Below are 20,454 nucleotides of genomic sequence, written 5' to 3'. Positions count from 1 at the left end.
AGCTCGCCAAGATTCACAAGAATTTGCAAAACAACTTGTATAACACAGTGAGACCTTGTCTCATAGCTCCCTGATTCTCTTTCCAACAAACTGTTGTATCTTCTCACTTATTAAGCAAAATGTTTCAAAAATGAATGTCTTTATCACGTTTTAGGGTGTTTTTCCTCAAAGAAAATTCTTAATTTCTCTAAACTTTCCTTAGGGAAATGTTGAATCTGAGAAAGTGATATTTTTTTTTTTGTCTTGTCTTGATAGGTCTATGAAAATATATTTCATTCGAATCAAGACAACATTCACCAATAATACAAGGAAATCAATTCCACTCGATATAAAACCCGTATGACAGCATGCCTGCAACAACAGGTTCAGCCCATCTGAGTGAAAGGCACTGTTAAGCTCATAGAAATGAATATGGACTGTAAATGGAAAACTCTGGATGCATTTCTCCTCTTCATTGGCTGAGCTTCCTCTAAAGTGCCACAACAAACCATAATGATTATCATTGCAAATGCAAAATGAAAAAAATTATGAAATACACTACTTAATTTGGAATTGCATTAGAAAACACATACTTAGAGACAATGGTGTTACAGATAAATGTTAAAGGTGCCATTTTGCAGGTTACTCAAAATGTCCCCCAAACACACTTGATGACAGCGCAGTTGTCATTTAATTTTCAGAGTGATTCTGTCATATTTAATTACACATAGTGGACCGGATGTGATAGGTTTATGAGATTATGAGATGGTTTAGGTTGAATTATAATTTAATAAAAGGATTATGCGACAGATGGAAATCTAACATAAAATTTAAATTCTACTCATGTTTTCAGAGAAACTGTTATCACATTCGTATCATTCAAATTAGGTAACACTTATAATCATCTGTTCCCAAGAACTGAAAACAAATCTAGCAAACACTGAAGCACTATAACATTATTGGCTGAATCTCAAAAAACCTGTGGAGAACTGGTCAAGGTCATATTTCACAAATTTCACAAAATAGCAAAAACTACAATCATTTATTGTTTTAGAGAAACACTGCCTATTTTAGCACCATCAGTATTCATTTTGAATTCTTTGCATTACATTTCTTCCTCATTTGCATTAATGTAATGCAGAAAAACTTCTTATTGCTAAAAAATGAATGATTTAATTATATAAACTGTAAAGCATTTATTAATTTTCTTGGAAGTACTTGCTGTAAAGCATTTAACTGATAATGATAAATAAAGATACTCTATTGCATTAATCAGAATCTGATGAAAATAGCCATTGAGAATAATGACAATTACAAAATAAAGGTAAAACATCCAGGTGCATTACCTTTATTTGAACTGGAATAAGAATGTGTTTATTTCCTATAATAAAACTTGCAGTGATACTAAAACAGACTATTTTCTTTATGCAAACTATTACCCTGATAGCGCACATACATCACGGAGATATCTGCAAGACATTTTTTAGAGTGCTTGCCCATCTGCAATATGTCTAGAGGACGTTTCCTATCAGATGTCAAATAAGATGTCTTTAAGATTTAGAATGTATGTAAAACTTTCAGATGTTCATACACAACAGATGCTTTCCAGATGAAGACATCTTTCAGTATGCTATCTGCATCTCTTGATTTTGTGGTGAAATATGACCTGAACATGTTTAATGAGATTCACGCTCATGAAAATATAGTTTTGAGAGGGGTTTTAATACTTGGATTTGTCAGTCTGCCAGTTCCCATTTGCCTTGTTCAGTGAGGAACTACTTCCATGTTTTGTATTGTTCCCTGACTTTAAAGCTTGATCGGTTGACTCCGCTATGGGCTGCTTTTCCTCCTGCTCTGTCTCTCTGTGGTAAAAGTAATTGAAATTGGAGACGATTACAGGCACAGGCAGGGCGATGGTCAACACCCCAGCAATGGCACACAGAGTGCCCACAATCTTACCACCTAATGTTATAGGACACATGTCTCCATATCCCACAGTGGTCATGGTAACTACAGCCCACCAGAATCCATCAGGGATGCTAACAAACTGGGTGTTAGGATCGTCCACCTCAGCAAAATAGATGGCGCTGGAGAAGAGGATGACACCGATGAAGAGAAAGAAGATGAGCAGGCCAAGTTCCCTCATGCTGGCCTTGAGCGTCTGGCCCAGGATCTGCAGCCCTTTGGAGTGTCTGGAAAGCTTAAAGATCCTGAAGACTCGCACCAGTCTAATGATTCGCAGGATGGCCAGGGACATATTCTGCCCCGTGTTGGACTTATTGGTGGTGGTCACGATCTCAGTTATCAGAGTGACGAAATAAGGAATAATGGAGACGATGTCAATCATGTTCATGATGTTGTTGAAGAATTCCCGCTTGCTGGGACAAACCAGGAAACGCACACAGAGCTCGAAGAAGAACCAGATGATGCAAGCGGTCTCAAGAATGAAGAAGGGGTCGGAGAAGGTGCTGCTGATGGTTTTGGGAGAGGCACTTGGAGGAGCAGCTGAGGGATGCGTCTGGTTGAACAAAACACCCACAGTTGGAAAAATCTCCAGGTCCTCACGGAATTCTGGGAGAGTCTCCATGCAGAATATGATGATGGAGATGACGATGACGAAGATGGAAACGAGCGCGACCCCTCGGGCAGCGTTTGAGCTCTCGGGATACTCAAAGAGCAGCCAGAACTGCCTGTAAAACTCATTGGATGGCAATGGGATCTCCACATCTTTGATGAAGCCTTCCTCCTCGCGGAACTGGTCCATGGCTTCCTGTCCTAACTCATAGAAGATAATCTCATCTGCGAAGACATCTAAAGGTACATTTGCAGGTCGGCGGACCTTCCCCCCTGACTGATAGTAGTACAGGATCCCGTCAAAGCTCGGACGATTGCGGTCAAAGAAATACTCATTTCTCATGGGGTCAAAATAGCCCATTCTTTTCATTGGGTCACCCAGAAGGGTGTCTGGGAACTGGTCGAGGGTCCTCAGACGGGTTTCAAAGCGAAGACCGGCAATGTTAATGATGACCTTTTGATCGCCATCATCGAGAGGTCGCTTGTCAATAAACAAGTCCTCGTATTCTTTGGCCAGTTTACTGAAGATCGTCTCACTTTGTGTTCCTTCACTGTTCAGGAGTAATTTCCAGTTGGAAATCAGACTAGCGCAGCTGGCGCGCCCTCTCCTCGTGTGAGGGGGCAGGACAGGTGATTGCGGTTTTTCCAGATTTTGTGGTGTCCTCTCTTTATATGGTGACACTTTTGAAGAATTGCAGTAAGTGCTGCCAGGCCCAAACTCTGGCATTTCTACTGTCAAAGCTGTCATCTCGTTGGGATAGTCTGGGTCATTGAAATTGTCCACACCATTAGTATTCTCCATACCCTCAAAGTCAACTAGCGCCAGCTCTATCCTTCCAGCCCGGACAGTCATGTGGTTCCAGATATCAGACAACCACCGAATTCAACCTTCACCGGGACAATCCCACTGGTTTAGAATTTCAAATTGATATTTGTCATTTGTTTTTGAGATGGAGGTCAACACAATGAGGAGGAATCCAAGATTCTGTGACCTGCAAAACAAGGAAAAAGAGTTAGAGCCTGTTTTTGATTAATAAAACTTCAGTAAATTGTGTTTAAGAAGCACGCTGTTTCTTGGTTACTGGTCTGGGTGAAACACTGAGGAGAGCAGCTGGCGAAGGTGACATATTTTGGGAGGTGTCAGCATCACAACACTTCCAAAAATGTCAGTCGTCTCGGGGTTATTTTTGTTTTCGCTGTGAATCGCTTTTACACTGTAAATGTGGGAGTACTGGAATATTTCATATGTCTATAACAGTCCATGAAGAAAATATTAAGCATCTTCTTTCAGACTGACATGTTATTGCTTGTTTACAAAACTATATTATCAAATTGAATGGTCCCACTTTATATAAGGTGGCCTTACTTACATCAAAAATAAGTACTATGTACTTATTGTGTTTATATTAGTGCTGTCAAACGATTAATCATGATTAATTGCATCCAAAATAAATGTTTGATAGATGGATGTGAACTGAGTTATTTATATTATTTATATTATGTATATATATATATATATATATATATATATATATATATATATATATATATATATATATATATATATACACACACACACACACATCCAGTATATATGAAAATATTTACATGTATATATTTATATTATATTTTATATTATATATAAATATATTTAATATATAAACATAACATATTTTTCTTAAACATATACATGTTTGTTTTTATATATATATAAAATCAATATACACAGTACACACTCATATGTTAGGTAAACAAAAACTTTTATTTTGGATGTGATAAGTCGCGATTAATCACTTGACAGAACTAGTTTATATTGTATTGCAAAACACATTTGCTGCTATTAAGGTGGAATACCTAATAAGGACAGGTTTGGTGGTATGGGTAGGTTTAAGGAGGGGGTAAGGTGTAAGGGATGGGTATACACTATAATTACAGAAATTAATAACAGATGTATTTACATGCAGGTATTTTTTAAAATATAAGTACAATGTAAAATGTATGTACACAATAAGTGCATTGTATCAAATGATTAGTACATATATACAGTAATACTTAAATTGTTAATAGTGAGAATTGGTCCCTAAACTAAAGTGTTACCAGAGAGCTTAATTATCATAAAAGTATGTGCCTGAAAATGAAACAAAACAGAGAATAACAATGTCATAAAACAGGCTTTATGTAACAAATGATTTATTTTTATTTTTCCTTTGATTTTGGGGTAAAATGCAACCTTGACAGCCATTCACATGAACACTCAAATGCTTCAAAAGTTTAATTTAAATACTTAATTGCTTTCCCATTTTTTTCCCTCGCTGTCACAAACTCAAGTTTCAAACATTTGAACAGACATTTGGACGGGTTCCCTGTGATACTTAATGTGACACAGACGTTTCCAGTATCTATGGTGACACACCTCTGACACAACACTCAGCCGGACATCACCTCAGCTAAAGAGCAACCCCTGTCAAACACTTGACACCAGAGTCCTGGCCTGTGAGGCAGTGTGGGAGAATAAGAGAGCTGTTGAAAGAGAAGTAGAGAGATAGTAGCAGAGGGAAGGAAGCAGAGAGAGAAAGAGAAACTGCTGGCACAGTGAAGGCCAAGACATTAGGGAAAACAATCGCCCCTCATCTAATTCACTTACTATTCCACTGACCTTCATTGGGTTCAGAGGAAATGTTGCAGTGCTATCAGCCAAGCTGTACTACAAGTCATTAGCAACAGCACTTTGTAGAGCCAAAAAGTAAAAAAAAAAAAAATTCCCTCTGGTTTTAAGCCTGAAAACTTAAAACACTTCAATGGAATTTCAAATAAATGCAAAGACAGTATATTAGCAAAATCTACACTATAACTATTACTAAAATTAACTTAATTTAACATATTTTTTCAAAACCCCTTAGCCAAAGTATTAAACTTGACAGCATAACTCTTTTGTATTATGGACGTGAATGATACCCAAGATCTAATATACTTTGTGCTTGTATGTTTTTAATGTAAGCACATTTTTGTCTGGTGGACAATAAAATGGGACCATAAACTTTCACTGAAAGAGGGATCAGAGTTCAATCTAGAGATCAGAATTTCAGAGATGAGCTCAGAAACTTGGGATGGGCTCCTTTAATAACCACCTTCAATCATATACTTAAAAAAGGGTAATACTTTATTTGTAGGTGTCATTGTTACACATGTTACATATACTTACTATTATAATAACAATAAATTATGCATAATTACATGCAAGTAACCCTAAGCCAAACCCTAACCCCTAACCATATAGTAAGTACATGTAGTTAATTATTACTCAGTACTTAAATGTATAATTACACTGTAACACCTTAAAATAAAGCAAAACAAGAATACAGAAATATACTAATATACTACATAAAACCACTTAACTACAAAATGTGCTAAAAATAATGTAAAAGACAGACTACATTTAAGAATGTTAATTTTTCAGTTACAAATAAAATCATTTTATTTCATGCATGTACAGGTATTAGAGATTACTAAATGTGCTATATTTCCAGGCTAAATCTCAAAAAGGAGCATGGTCAAGAGGCACGGACAGATGTTTAATTAAAGATGCCAAAAATGAGTCATCCTGCTCAGCTCCCGCTGACCAGAAAACAGAGAACATGTGCGTCACCGAGAGAGAGAGAGAGAGAGAGAGAGAGAGAGAGAGAGAGAGAGAGAAAGAAAGACTGTCTTTATACAAGAGAAACATATAACAACAACAGGTGAAGAAACACTGATATATTAGGAAAATAAAAATAAAAAATACAAGCATTCATAGAATAAAGATAATAAAAAATGCTATTAAGATAAGTGATGATCTGTGTTGTTGAGCTGGGAAATGCCATTGACAGGGATCTCACATGATCAGAGATTTTCAAGGTCACTCAACCTCACTGCTGCTGGTAGATAAAATCAAACTGTCTTTATAAAATAAAATATTTCGACAATCAGCTATTCTGGTTAAATTTTATTTTACGATTTATCTTTCTTTTTGGATTTTTCACATTACATGAAGGCCATGTAAGTAAATTCAAATAAATATGAGCACATTCAAGTTTATTTTATAATTTTAGTATTTTCATACTCTGTAATTTATCTCTATTTACTTTACATAATATATAAGCTATATAAAATGTGCTGAAACAATTGTGTTTGTGTGTACACACACACACACACACACACACACACACACACCTTAAGCAATAAATACATGAATACATACATACATAGATAAAAGTTCTTCAGGTTAAATCATTAAGGCACCAGCACACAGATGGTTTTCCAAGGAAGCAGAGAATAAAACCTTGTTGTGGAATTTTAAGCCTTCGGGCTGTAAACCCTGTTTCAGGTCTATCTGGAATTTTTCTTGAGTTTTATGTCAGTTTAAACTATGGACAAATAATCAGTTTGTTTTGCTAATGATCAGATTTTCAACTGAACCTATTAGAAAAGCATTCAGGACACTAAATAGCATAAACCTTTTTTTATAGTCCATTTTAGTCAATCTACTAACTACAAGTAACTTTGCAACTACATGTCAACTAACTCTCATTAGATTATTAGCAGAATATCTGCCTAATAACACTTTATTTTGACATTCTAACAGTGCAAGTACATGTCAACTTAACAGTATACTAATACTTTAACAAGTTAGTTGACGTAGTTGCAAATAAATGAGACTTACTCAACTCAGTTGCAAAGTTACTTATAGTTGGTAGAATGTCTAAAGTGGACTACTGAAGTAAAGTGTAACCTTAAATAGATCTAAAGAATAATCTGACAAATTAATAGTGCACATTTCAACATTCACAATGGAAGAGCATATTAAAAGCAACATTTACACTTATAAAAAACTGAAATTACAGATAATTCTGCAGAGAACTATTCGAATAGACATTTTTCACTTCCTCCGAAAACACGCACAACAGGATGTCTGAACAGATGTTGCCTAATACACACACAAACACATACAGATACAGGCCTACCTCTCGTGAGAGAGGGGTCTCCTGTCGGCTGTTGTTTCTGCCTGTTGCTTGTTCTACATTTGGGATCAGAGTGGCTTAATCTATTAAAGTCAGCATTGGGTAACCTTATGCTGGTGAGAAATTAGAGCTGCCGCTACGCAAACAACTACGCATACACACACACAAGCACACTAACTCAGGCATTTGTGTGCATACACATTCAGACACATACAAAAAACTACTAAAAAAAAAAAACAATCACTAATACATAGACACAGAAGACTTAGCCTCACTCAACAGTAAAACAAAGTCTGATTTTGAAGTTATAAAACTTTAACAGAGGTCCATATAAGCAGTGCTGTAACCAATCTCCCCTCAGCGGTTCACCTTCTCACCTTTAACAGAGAGACGTCTCATCGCTCTTGTAAAACAGCTGTTAACTGTCATACGATAGATTTTATATTCATCACAACATGTCAACACGCCTAACCGGTGGCAGCCCAGACACATCTGATGAGCGTAGATATATGAAGGCTGAATATCTCTGACTAGGGCCATACGCATCCAGCATCAATACACACCAGAGCGATCGCTTACATACCACATCAATCCTGAGAGCACTTATTTACAGATCACTACACATTAGCGGCTCACCGATTCATCCTGCACACATACAGATATCAACTCCATCATCAGCAGACAGCTGGCGGTCACTGAGATGACAAAGGTATACTGACAATTTACCTGTGGATTTAAGACATTGATTTTTGACTTGGATCAGATTACACTTATTTTGTTCTGTTGTGAAAGTGCTGCAGGTGTTATATGTTTTATTGTTTTATATATTGTTATCTATCTATCTATCTATCTATCTATCTATCTATCTATCTATCTATCCATTGTCATGGGGTGGAAGGAACACATGACAACTAGAGCTCAAATAAATACCCCGTAGGGTGGATTTATTGACAGATCAAGTGTACAAGTGAGGGAAGTGGGTGCTGAGGTGAGTCGGTGCTCTCCGTGAGTGAGTTCCAGTGGCGGCATATCCGTGTGACGCTCGTGTTCGGGCTTACTGGTCACGCACTGTTTTCTGGAATGCAAGGGGAGAAAACACATTAGATTTCAGCTTCAGGGAGAAGGTGTCTCAATCACCGTCAGGCCTCATGTGGCTAATCTGGCCGCGGGCTGATGACTCTCAGCTGTGATCGAACAGCCCCTTGATGAGCGAGTGCAGGTGTTCCTCGTCCGTTTCCAGGGCAACACTGATGTGCGCTCGGAACACTCGTCACACTCCCCCCCTCCCCCTCCCAAGTGTTGTCCTGGTCCTGGTGGAAACATACGGTGTTAACAAGGGGGTTATTGGGGGTGGGTGGGGAGTGACCCCTGACAGACCTGCAAAAGCTGACCAAATCCGAGAAAGGCCATCAGCATTGACGATGAAGTGGAAGTTCTGGAGCACGAGGAACCACCGCGTCACCCTGTCGTTAGTGTCTTTGGCCTGGGCCATCCACTGTAGGGGCACGTGATCGGTTATGAGGGTGAACTTACGGCCGAGTAGGTAGTAGCAGAGCTCCAGGACTGCCCACTTCACCGCCAGAGCTTCCTTTTACACGGTTGCATAATTTTTCTCGGCCGGGGTCAGCTTCCTGCTAATAAATAATACGGGATGTTCTTCACCTTCCAGGACTTAAGACAGAATGGCTCCCAATCCCATTTCGGAGGCATCCGTTTGCAGCAGGAAGGGGCACCCGAAGTCCAGGGCACGTAGGACCGGGTCGGAAGTGAGTGCCTGCTTCACCCCCTGGAAGGCCTTTTCAGCGTCTGTGTTCCAGGCTACTTGCTCCGGTTGCCCCTTCCTGGTCAGGTCTGTCAGAGGGGTGGCTAGAGAGGAGAAGTTAGGGATGAAGCAGAGATAATACCCGCCCAACCCTAAGAAAGCTCGTACCTGAGTCTTTGTGCTGGGTCTCGGGGTGGCGCGTACTGCCTCTACCTTTCTCTCCTGGGGATTTATGAGGCCGCGCCCCACTTGAAAACCCAGGTACTTTGCCTCGAAGAGCGCTAGGTGGAACTTGTGAGAGTTGGCAGTGAGTCCAGCCCTTCGCAGCTCCATGAGCACCACCCGCAGACGGTTTAGGTGGTCCTCCCAACGCTCCGAGTGGATCACTACATCATCCAGGTAGGCAGCAGCATACTGTTGGTGCGGCCGTAACAGGACATCCATCACACGCTGGAACATGGCCGGGGCCCCGTGTAGGCCGAAGGGAAGGGTCCGGTACTGCCAGTGGCCACTAGGAGTGGAGAAAGCAGTTTTAGGTTTTGCATTTTCAGAAAGTGGTACCTGCCAATAACCCTTGGTGAGGTCCAGCGTAGAAATGTACCAGGCCCTTCCCAAGTGTTCCAAGAGTTCATCCACCCGGGGCATTGGGTAACCGTCGAACTCTGAAACCTCATTGAGACATCGGAAGTCACTGCAGAAGCGGAGGGTGCTGTCTGGTTTGGGAACCAGAACAATAGGGCTGGACCATGGGCTGTGCGATGGTTCAATCATCCCTAACTTCAACATTTGCTGGATTTCTGTCTCAGTAGCCTGCCGACGAGCATCAGGGATCCAATTGGAGCACCTGGGTCAGCCCGGGCGTCGCAGAGAACACATCGGAGAACTAACCGATCAGGTGCTGCAGCTCGGTTTTCTGGGCAGCAGAAAGGTGGGGGTTCACGTCCACAACCGCGGGTTCCGTGGTGGCAAGTGCGGCGAGGTTCACGAGATACAGTTGGTCCATTTTTCGCCGGCCTGGCTGTCTCACTCGGTACGTCACCGGGCCCATCATCTCTAACACCGTGTACGGACCCTGCCAGGTGGCGAGGAATTTACAGGCTGCGTTGGGGACCAGGACCATCACTTGATCCCCGATTTAGAACTCCCACGGCTGGGCTGCCTGGTTATAATGGCGTTGTTGGGTTTGCTGAGCTTTGATGAGGTGTTCCCGGACTAATGGCATGACACGGTCTATCTTCTTCCCTCATTTTGGTGACGTGCTCGATGACCGACCATTGGGTTGTGGGCTGCTTTTTTTCCCAAGCCTCCTTTGCCACATCGAGCAATCCCTGGGGTTGTTTGCCGAAAAGGAACTTGAATGGGGTAAAGCTGGTGGATGCCTGAGGAACCTCTCGCATTCCAAAGAGCACATATGGCAGCATCAAATCCCAGTCCCGCTTGTCCTCCACTACCACCTGCAACATTTGTTTTAGGGTCTGGTTATAGCATTCAACGAGCCCATCCATTTGGGGATGGTACACAGAGGTCCTCAGTTGCTTTACCCTGAGCAACCGGCAGAGGTCAGCCATTAGCTGGGACATAAACGGAGTTCCCTGATCGGTCAGGATCTCAGCTGGGATGCCGACTCGGCTACAAAGCAGGAACAGTTTGTGGGCGATAGCTTTTGTGGTGGCCTTGCGGAGAGGAACTGCTTCTGGGTACCGGGTGGCATAGTCGACAATCACCAGAATGTGTTCATGTCCCCGGGCAGACTTTGGCAACGGCCCCACCAGATCCGTCCCGATATGCTCGAAGGGCACCTCTATGATGGGCAGCGGAATTAGCGGGCTGGGGGGAGGAGACCTGGGTGAGGTCTTCTGGCAGGTGGGACAGGCTTGGCAAAAGGATTTTACCTCGGCCTTCAGGCCGGGCCAGTGAAACCGGTCACGGATACATTGGATGGTATTGACCGCCCCAAGATGTCCCGCGAGAGGATGTGCGTGTGCCAACTCCAACATACTTCTCGTATTTGAGCGGGGCATCACCAGTAGCCGTTTATCCTCCCACCTTCCATCGGCGACACACTATAGCACTCCCATTTTCAAAAACAAAGTTCAACAGACTATCAGGTCCCAGCTGAGTCTCCTTGCCCTCTATTGAACGCACCTGCATCCAGCAATGCTTAAGACGGTCGTCTTCATGCTGAGCGTGGCCAAACGAGCCCCCTCCCATCACCTGCTGGAAGACATCATAATAGAGGTTAGAGTTATGGGAGGGGGGCTCACCATCTCTCCCGCTGTCCGAGGCTAAGAGAATGGGCGTGGCAGCAGCCAACAGACTGTCAAAGCCCGGCCATTCTCTTCCCAGGAGGATGGGCACGGAGAGGTCCTTCATCACGCCAGCTTCAACAGGCCAGGACCCCCGAGACGGCAGAGATTGTCACACGGCGGGCCAGTACTTGTTGCGTGTCTCCGTGCACACACGTTATTGGCAGAACAGCCTTTGCTTCCCTGCGGGGCGGAAGGAGGTGAGCTTGAATAAGGCTGACTGAGCTGCCAGAGTCCAACAGAGCCCGAAATGGCCGGCCGTTGACCTTGACGCAGACTTCCAGGGCTCCCACCGGCAGATCCCAATGTACGATGCAACCTGCCAGCCAAGTCCGGGCGGGATATAAGATGACTTCTGTCGGCATAGGCTAATCTGGCGGGGTGGGAGCCGCCGGCCTGCTTACTGGTCGAGAGATGCCCTCCGGCGCGCGTTGCTCCTGGACCACCCTCCGGGGAAAAGGCGGCACTCACTCCCCAGCATCCCGTCGGTGGGCCGCCTCCGCCAGCTCTATCGCCTCCCCGAGGTCCATAGTGGTCGCAGGGTCCCGGCATCCCCATGGCTTCCCGGTCGTTACAGGGTAGAGCCTGGAGGAGTCGATCAACCACCAGACATTCCATTACTTGGGCGGATGTGGGATCCCCATCTAACAGCCAGTGTTGCGACAGCCCCATCCGGGCCAGAATTTCTGTCTTCACTTCCTCTTATTGCGTGGCCCGGGTGGAAGGTAAACTGAAGAAGACACATTAGGTCCAGTCAGGAGAGGGGCCGGCACTCGTGCCCAGTCGTCATGATCCCAGCCCTCAGTCGTTGCGGTGTTATCATACATCTGCAGATAGACTTCCATGTCATCATGTGCATTCATCTTCGGCAACAACTGGGCGGCCTGCATCGGGGATTCGGAATCGGGATGCGCTGGCGGGCAGCTGTGCGGAGGGCGGAAAGCTACTGCTCGGTTTCCCCGTCATGTGGCGAGATGCTCGACTATTTGCTGCTGGCGGATGCTAACCTCCATCAGCCGTTGGAGGACTTTGTCCATGCTGTGGGGAGGAGTAGCCGCCTGGAAGGGCGAAAAGAAAAAAAAAAACAGAGAAAGGGTGAATAGACGAAGCACACTTGTCGGTGTATCTTCCATTAACTTGCCCGCATTCTACACCAATTTCACGGGGTGGAAGGAACACACGACAAGGAGAGCTCAAATAAATACCCCGGAGGGTGGATTTATTCACAGATCAAGTGTACAAGTGAGGGCAGTGGGTGCTGAGGTGAGTCGTTGCTCTCCGTGAGTGAGTTCCAGTGGCTCCGTGTCCATGTGACGCTCATGTTCGGGCTGACTGGTCACACACTGGTTTCTGGAATGCAAGGGGAGAAAACACGTTAAATCTCAGTTTCAGGGAGAAGGTGTCTCAATCACCGTCGGGCCTCACGTGCCTTATCTGGCCACGGGCTGATGACTCTCAGCTGTGACCGATCAGCCCGTGATGAGTGTGTGCAGGTGTTCCTTGTCCATTTCCAGGGCAACGCTGACATGAGCTCGGGACGCTCATCACACTATCTATCTATCTATCTATCTATCTATCTATCTGTCTGTCTGTCTGTCTGTCTGTTTTCTGTCTCTATCTATCTATCTATCTATCTATCTGTATCTATCTATCTATCTGTCTGTCTGTCTAAGCATTTACCAAGCAACTGCCTATCAACCAACCAGAATATCATATCAACCACCTAGGAACTCCATCAGAACCACATTAGCAACTATCTAGTATACCCCAGACCCTTCAGAACTGTCTAGCAAACAGAATGCATACTTTAGAGTGCCTAAGCATTCAAATTACATACTGCAATGTCTATATTACACTCAGACATTCATTTTCAAATAATTTTAAACACCTTTACTTTCATAAGAAAATACAGTGACAATAAGAACACCTACACATGTCTATGACAATAATACATATTCTTATGTAAAAGCACCCTGCTGTAACTATCCATGTCTGGTCTGTTCTTGTTACTGTAAGAGAGATTAGTTATACACTGACCTGCACCGCCATAATGTGACATGATTAATGACTTGTGGGCTGCAGTCCAAACACTGCATGCTCTCATCAATTTCTCTCTGTCTGGCCATTAAAGCAAACAGTGGCTTCTGTTACACTTTTAAAACCAGCTCATTTAAAATGCAGTGCCTAAGACAGCCCATCTCCATGTGACAGGCTATTAAACGTGCACTTTTCTGTCCAATGAATTTAAAACCACAAAGCTTACAATTTTAACTGCACATCACAAGCAGAATGTTTCCATAACAAGCATGCTTACAATTCCTTAACTGATAAATTCCTTAACTGATCTCTGTCACTCAGAATTCAATTAATATTAAGTCAAAAGCCATTTTAAAGGGTAAGCATGTAAAGAAAATCCTAAAGAATGACATTTGTCCTTTGAACAGATTTGACTGTGTTATTAATAGAGAGAAGACTTAAGTGAGAAATGCTCAATGTGATTAGAATCATTCCATGAATGAGATAGCAAGCTTAGCATAGTAAGGAAAAACATTAATTTTGTATTCTGTAAAGGATTCTAAAATGCAAAGTTACATTAGTTACATTAAGTACATTAGACATAATGTCGCTATACTGTACAATAAAAAAGGCAAATTAATAAATATATAACTGAATAATGATAATAATAATAATCTATACTTAAATAAATCTATACTTTCTATATGTCATTTTTGTTTATATTGAGTGATTATTTAAAAGTAAGTGGAGCAAACAAAATGTTCTTATTGGTCACATAGAGCTAGCCCAATCCACAGCAGGTGATTTTGGGCTTGGTCAGGAACCGGGATGGTTCTAATAAGAGGATTAATGTGACTGAGGCAGATCACTGATATAAGCTGAGGATCACTTTGCTCAGCTGAACATTAGCGCCACATGGCTGCAGGCTCAATTATAGTGGGCACATCTCCAAAACATCAATCCATCGTCAGGATCCAGAGGCTTCCTCACAAAAGATGACCAGTCCATCCCTGTCTGATACAGAAAGACCCATAGTAACATGTCTGTAGTGCATGTTACTAAAGATAGCAACAGCTATGGAGCAGGATGTTTTTGCTTCATTAGGAAGTGTCCATTATGACCTAAAAGAAATTTATTGAAGGACAAGCCCACATTTGGATATTATATGTCTGTGCTATGTAAAATAATCCTAAAAGCACTTTTTAACCCCGTCACTTGAAGTACATCAGCAAAGAGACAAGTTTCAGTGCTCATGCTATAAATTGGAGGGAAGTTCAATTATCCTCCAGTAATGTGAAATCTGAATTAACTAATGACCTTAGATGGCTTCTCTATTTATATTAATTAAACCTAGAAAAGGAAAACAGACAAACAGACAGAAAGACAGACAGATATACAGATAAATAGACAGACAGATAGAGACAAACAGATAGACCAACAGATAGATAAACCGACAGAGGTTTATGTTTTCATCCCTTGCGTCATAGTCAGACTTGTGCGTCAGCACGAACACAACTCCAAAATATAAGAATATTCAATTATATCTAGGCAAGCATTCATATTTATTTATGTAATCAATTTTCTTTCTCTCTTCTAAAGTTTCCCAGTTCCGTCCATGGGAATCAGTTTCAACTACTTGGCTGCTGAAAAAAAAAATACCATATTTAAATTCTATTTTTACTTCCTGAAGAATGCAAATGAAATCTAAGCTGTTCCTCAGAGACTGCTAAAGTCATTTTCTTTTCTTTTTTTCTTTTTTTTTTTTTTTACAACTGGAACAGTGATGTGTTGTGGAGAAGCTTTTCAGTCGTTTTTAACTGAATTACAGTTTTAATATTCGGTGACTTTGCGTGCATAAATATGGCTAACTATTAGAGGAAAGCAAGCTCCCCTCTTTGGCATACAGTGTGTTTGTGCTTTGGCCCGTGGTGCTTGGGGATTCTCCTTGGCAGCGTGTCTGAGATATGGAGAGATGAGGAAGCCCTAAAAACCTTGAGATGTCAAGAGTTCCAAATTACCAGCCTGTCCCTTTGGGTCACCCCCTCTAGAGCACTCAAAGTATCATACAGAGATAAATCTACTGGCCATCAGCAGCCTGTTTATGTATGGCTTTGTAAACATGGCAAAAATCCTAAAAAACTCAAATACTGCAGTCAGGAGTCAGAGGACAGGTGGCATATGACAAAAAGTGACAACTAAACTAAAAAGATTAATTGCATAAAATCTTAAATAACACAACTGAGAGCAGTGAAACACAAAAATAAAGATGAATATAAAATGATCAAGTTGATAGACCACTTTTCACATTATACTCCATATTGAATTTAATGCAAATAACATTAACAATAGCTATGGCTATTATAGCTATAGTAAAAATATCATAGAAACAGCCATAATGTGGTTGGTGTCAGGGAACTTGCACTTAAACTTTGCACAAAAAAACTGTAAGTTTGGCAAAAATAAATAAATAAAAATAATCACATGTGTAATCAGTCCAATAAAAGGGCAAGACATCATGGGCGGGTGACGTAATGACCAGGAAGCTATAAAAGCCTGTGCGGTGGAACTGGCGTCATACCCAAGCCACCAGACTTACAAATGCCTGCCCAGTTGTGGAGGCTAGGGCGAGAGAACAAAAGAGCCCGGAGTGGCTCGCATATCTAGGCCATAGAACCTGACAAACGTGAGGGGTGTGGACCAACCCGCAGCGTTGCAGATGTCCTGCATAGACACACCTGCTAGAGAGGCCTTTGAGGCCGCCACATTCCTAGTTGAGTGAGCTTTGACCCCCAGAGGCGAGGGGAGATCAGAGGATTTATAAGAAATGGAAATGACATCCACTATCCACCGACTGAGGGTCAGTTTTGTAGCAGGAAGACCTCTCTTAGGGGGAACGTAGCAAGCAAGCAGTTGGTCCGCCCTTCTCAACAGGGCAGCTCTGTGGACGTATGCATCCAGTGCTCGCACTGGACACATTCAATTAAGCTTATGCTGGTCAGGCTCCCAGAAGGGAGGAGGACATAAGACATGGAGTACGATAGGCCGTGGTGCAGAGGAGGGAACTTTAGGAGCATAACCCACTCGAGGAAGAGAAAAACTTTGGCCAGACCGGGCGCAAAGTCGAGATAAGAAGGGACCACTGAGAGGGCCTACTGATCCCCAACTCTCTTTAGAGAAGATATCGCCAGAAGGAAGGCAGTCTTTGAACACACACTCAGAGCAGTGGGCAGCCATTTTTATCATTTTATCAAAAGAGACTTACAAATGAGGACAATGGACGCAATATATTTGATATATATATATTTAAATAAACTGTTGTGTTGTAAAAAGTGTATAGTGGATGTATTCCTTTCACTAGTCTTAAAAACGCTTTATAAAAAGCCCCCCAAAAAATTAGAAAACCTCAAAATGTTCAGGTGCAAAAACAGTATTTTTGCCTGTAGTGTCTGTTGTCCTAACATTTATAAATTTTGAAAAAGTGAAAAGTGAAAGTTATGAGTGTGTTTCCTGTTGGGTGGAGTAAATCATTCCAGTTTTAACCATAGTATAACCTCACTGAGCTCCTAAAAAACAACCCCAAAGTGACTTTGCCCATTCATTTGAGTCACTGACACAGCACTGATTGACACAGCTTGATCTGTGAGCGTCTGGTGTCTGTGTAGCCTGAGAGCGCTGGTGGAGTCACGCTCAGCCCTTGTGCGGCAGCTGTTCGAGCCTGATTTAGCTGCTAAATCACATCTGCAAACAAGCCCCAACAAACCATTAGATAAGAGCTGAGCCCAGCCACACAGATGTTACTTTTCCACTACCACTTCAAGCTCATCAACACGTGTACAAGGTCAGAAAATCAGTAATTGAGCCTGATTAACCGTTTTATACTGTATCATATGTGTTGTTTTCTTGCAAAATGTTAACTTGAGTTTCCATTTTTAGTCGTTCCCTTGTACATCATAATGAAGGGCTTACTGCACTGCACGGACGAAATAATTAAGAGGGAGGGCGAGTGATTGCCATTGCCAACTGGCACAAACAAACAATTAAAACCTCAACAAAAAAAACCACAAAAAAAATGCAGCAAAAAAATTGAAACAAAATTAGACATTAGTAACAGTACAAGCAGGACTTGCACAATGAAAGGCACACTGCAAACTATGTTGGGATGATGTGAAATGTCTTTTGGAGGAATATGTAAAGAATCATTAGATGAAGGTTTGCAGGGAAACCCTTCCAAAATGGACACTAAAAATACCCTGTTTAACCTTTTTAAAAAAAAAAAAAAAAAAAAAAAAAATTTTTACATGATGTTTGTCACAAAGTTCATAAACAAACATAATTTTAATTCAGGAATGCTATGCAATTATGTATGCATGTCTGTATGTATTTATTTAATGTGTTCTTTAAAATAAACCAAGTAAAACTGATTTTGACCGCTAGTGATCATCTATTTTATGGAAAAGAGAAGCTTTCACATTTTCTTTACATTTCGACATGGTGGTGGGAACCAGGCAAACACACAAGTTATAACGTTGACAAATTTATTATGACAGATGTCCCTTTTTATACATTATAAATAAATTTTTCACATGACAGAAACATAATTATTACATTTTAATCAGGTCAACTGGTCTCCATACAATATTTTGAAAATGTACTGTAGCCTTCATTCAAGCTTTTACTTCACATGCGGTCATAATTCTAAATCTTTTATTTTGGTTACATTATTATTTATATATATATATATTTTTTATTTAGATGTGGTTTTTAAAACGTTGTACTGCTACAACCAAAATAAAATTTAAAATAGACATTTTGGGTTTTTAAAAAAAATCACACTCTAAAAGATGCTGGGTAAATGTGGACAAACCATAGACTGTATAAACACAAACAAACCCAGCGATTGTGTTGCTTTAAACCAACAGTTGGGTTAAATGTTTAACCCAATCTTCTGGGCAGTAACCAAACCGCTGGGTTTGTCCATATTTTACCCAGCGCTGGGTTGTATTTAACCCAGCATTTTTTAATGCAATGATTTCGGCGCCACTTTAAATAATAAAAAGCTGAAGTACTGTTCTTTACACACCTCTGCGTCTGCGATAAATTCATACAGAACTGAGTTCTACAGCTCGACGAAGCAAGCTCCGGCTTGAATTAGCTTTGTTCAGGTGTGAATGCTGTCATTACCTGTGGCTGTGTGATGACTGATGTGTCGCTGAGGCGAACGTAAACACGAGAAGACTCTTCACATTCGCCAAGAAATGACGGAGAAAGTCGTCGTAAAATGAGCTCTGAGTAAACGATATCAGGTCAATAGCATGTAAAGTGTGTAATCGGGGTTTCCAGCATTGTTGGTGGAGTTCGCTGACATCCTGAATCCCAGCAGAACAGCAGTGTAGTGTTAGTGTAGTGAGTTTGATCTGTAAGCTGGACTAAAGGGTGATGGGGGCAGGACAGATCAACCACTGACAGATGTGCTGCTGTAGCTACTAAACGTCTCAACTTATACCTTACTATTAAAAATAGAAGCGTACAATACGCTATATGTGGGTGACAGGACTACCAAACAAGGCGCTATAAATGTATAAATTACAATGTTTTGGCCAAAATATGTTTTTATATTTTTTTCATAATTGTTTTGTTTGTTTGTTTCCTAATTGCCAAAAAAAAAAAAAAAAAAATACTAATATTGCTGTGCCATGCTAAAATGTCACTCTGTTGAATGAACAGTATTTTATTTAGCAATAGCTGAAAAAGTGTTAACACAAATTGTCTTTAATAATAATAACAACAACAATAATAGTAATAATACTGTCTAATAATAAAATTAAAATAAACATACCATGAGAATCAATCAATCAATGACTTGTTTTCACTTAATGTATGGTTTGTGTGTGTGTGTGTGTGTGTGTGTGTGTGTGTGTGTGTGTGTGTGTGTGTGTGTGTGTGTGTGTGTGTGTGTGTGTGTGTGTAAACATGTATAAATCTAAAGACAATAATGCATTCCAATTTATTTATTTTTTGATCAGACTCAGACTCAGGTTTTCTGTTCTCATGAATACTGGTTCCTGTATGCACCACACGCCCCCTGCCGGCCGCTAAAGATGCTCCATCTGAAAATACTGCTGTCATTAATCAAAAGCCTGATAATGAATTCCTGCATTTGACGTGTACAGAATTTCACTGAGAGCAGCACTGCTACATAAAGACTAGTGACATGAATTATATGATTCTTAATGGCTTTCCTATTTTTTTCAAAATGAATGAAGTCATGTTAAGATGAAATGTTATTTTAAAAGGAATTGTTAAAGGAGACGAATTGTTGAATAACGTCATTAGCCTATTTCTGTTTTCTTTGCGTACAAAAAGTATCCTCGTAGCTTTGTAAAATTACGGTTGAACCGCATTTAAGACCGCATTTTAGACAAGAGGATCAATAAGTCTGACTTATCAATAATAAAAATAATAATTAAAAAAAAATATCTGTTAGACTGTGGGAGAAGGTTTAGACCTGCTCTTGTTTGTGTGTGTGTGTGTGTGTGTGTGTGTGTGTGTGTTTTTGTTTGTTTGTTTCTTTTCGTGGACCCTGTCAGAATGCATTTCTCATAAATTTCTGAAACTCTTTAAATGAGGGGAAAAATATTAAAAATAGTAAATGATGTTAATCTGAAAGTGTAACAATGCAAAAAGGCTTTCCGTAAGGGGTAGGTTTAGGGAATAAAAATATATCATTTGGTCAGTATAAAAGTAATAGAAGTCTATGGAAAGTCCCCACAATTCACAGAAACAAACGTGTGTGTGTGTGTGTGTGTGTGATTCGATAAGG

General features: G+C 41.1%; 1 protein-coding gene across 3 annotated transcripts; it reads right to left on the bottom strand.

Moving 5' to 3' along the window:
* Positions 1-1,356: 1,356 nt before the first annotated feature.
* Positions 1,357-19,201, bottom strand: LOC109069629 (potassium voltage-gated channel subfamily A member 10). 3 transcript variants are annotated; one of them, XM_019086253.2, is made up of 2 exons: positions 18,816-19,193; positions 1,357-3,545 (listed from the first exon to the last, which is right to left on the bottom strand). In XM_019086253.2, the coding sequence occupies exon 2, from the start codon at positions 3,404-3,406 to the stop codon at positions 1,700-1,702; it is 1,707 nt and encodes a 568-aa protein (XP_018941798.2). In that variant the 5' UTR covers positions 3,407-3,545; positions 18,816-19,193; the 3' UTR covers positions 1,357-1,699. The 3 variants fall into 3 exon arrangements, 1 of the variants encoding a protein (XP_018941798.2); XR_006158241.1 differs by lacking the exon at positions 1,357-3,545 and adding an exon at positions 8,505-8,625 and having other exon boundaries at positions 18,816-19,201; XR_006158240.1 differs by lacking the exon at positions 1,357-3,545 and adding an exon at positions 12,812-12,968 and having other exon boundaries at positions 18,816-19,201.
* Positions 19,202-20,454: the final 1,253 nt, after the last annotated feature.

The sequence above is a fragment of the Cyprinus carpio genome, chromosome B23, assembly GCF_018340385.1.
Source record: "Cyprinus carpio isolate SPL01 chromosome B23, ASM1834038v1, whole genome shotgun sequence".
Lineage (NCBI taxonomy): Eukaryota > Metazoa > Chordata > Actinopteri > Cypriniformes > Cyprinidae > Cyprinus > Cyprinus carpio.
Note: the sequence above shows the minus strand (reverse complement) of the source record. Positions and strands in the feature narration are given on the sequence as shown.

Bases quoted from the DNA above. Each gene is read 5' to 3' on its own strand.
- LOC109069629 (XM_019086253.2), bottom strand. From the start codon at position 3,406: ATGACTGTCCGGGCTGGAAGGATAGAGCTGGCGCTAGTTGACTTTGAG.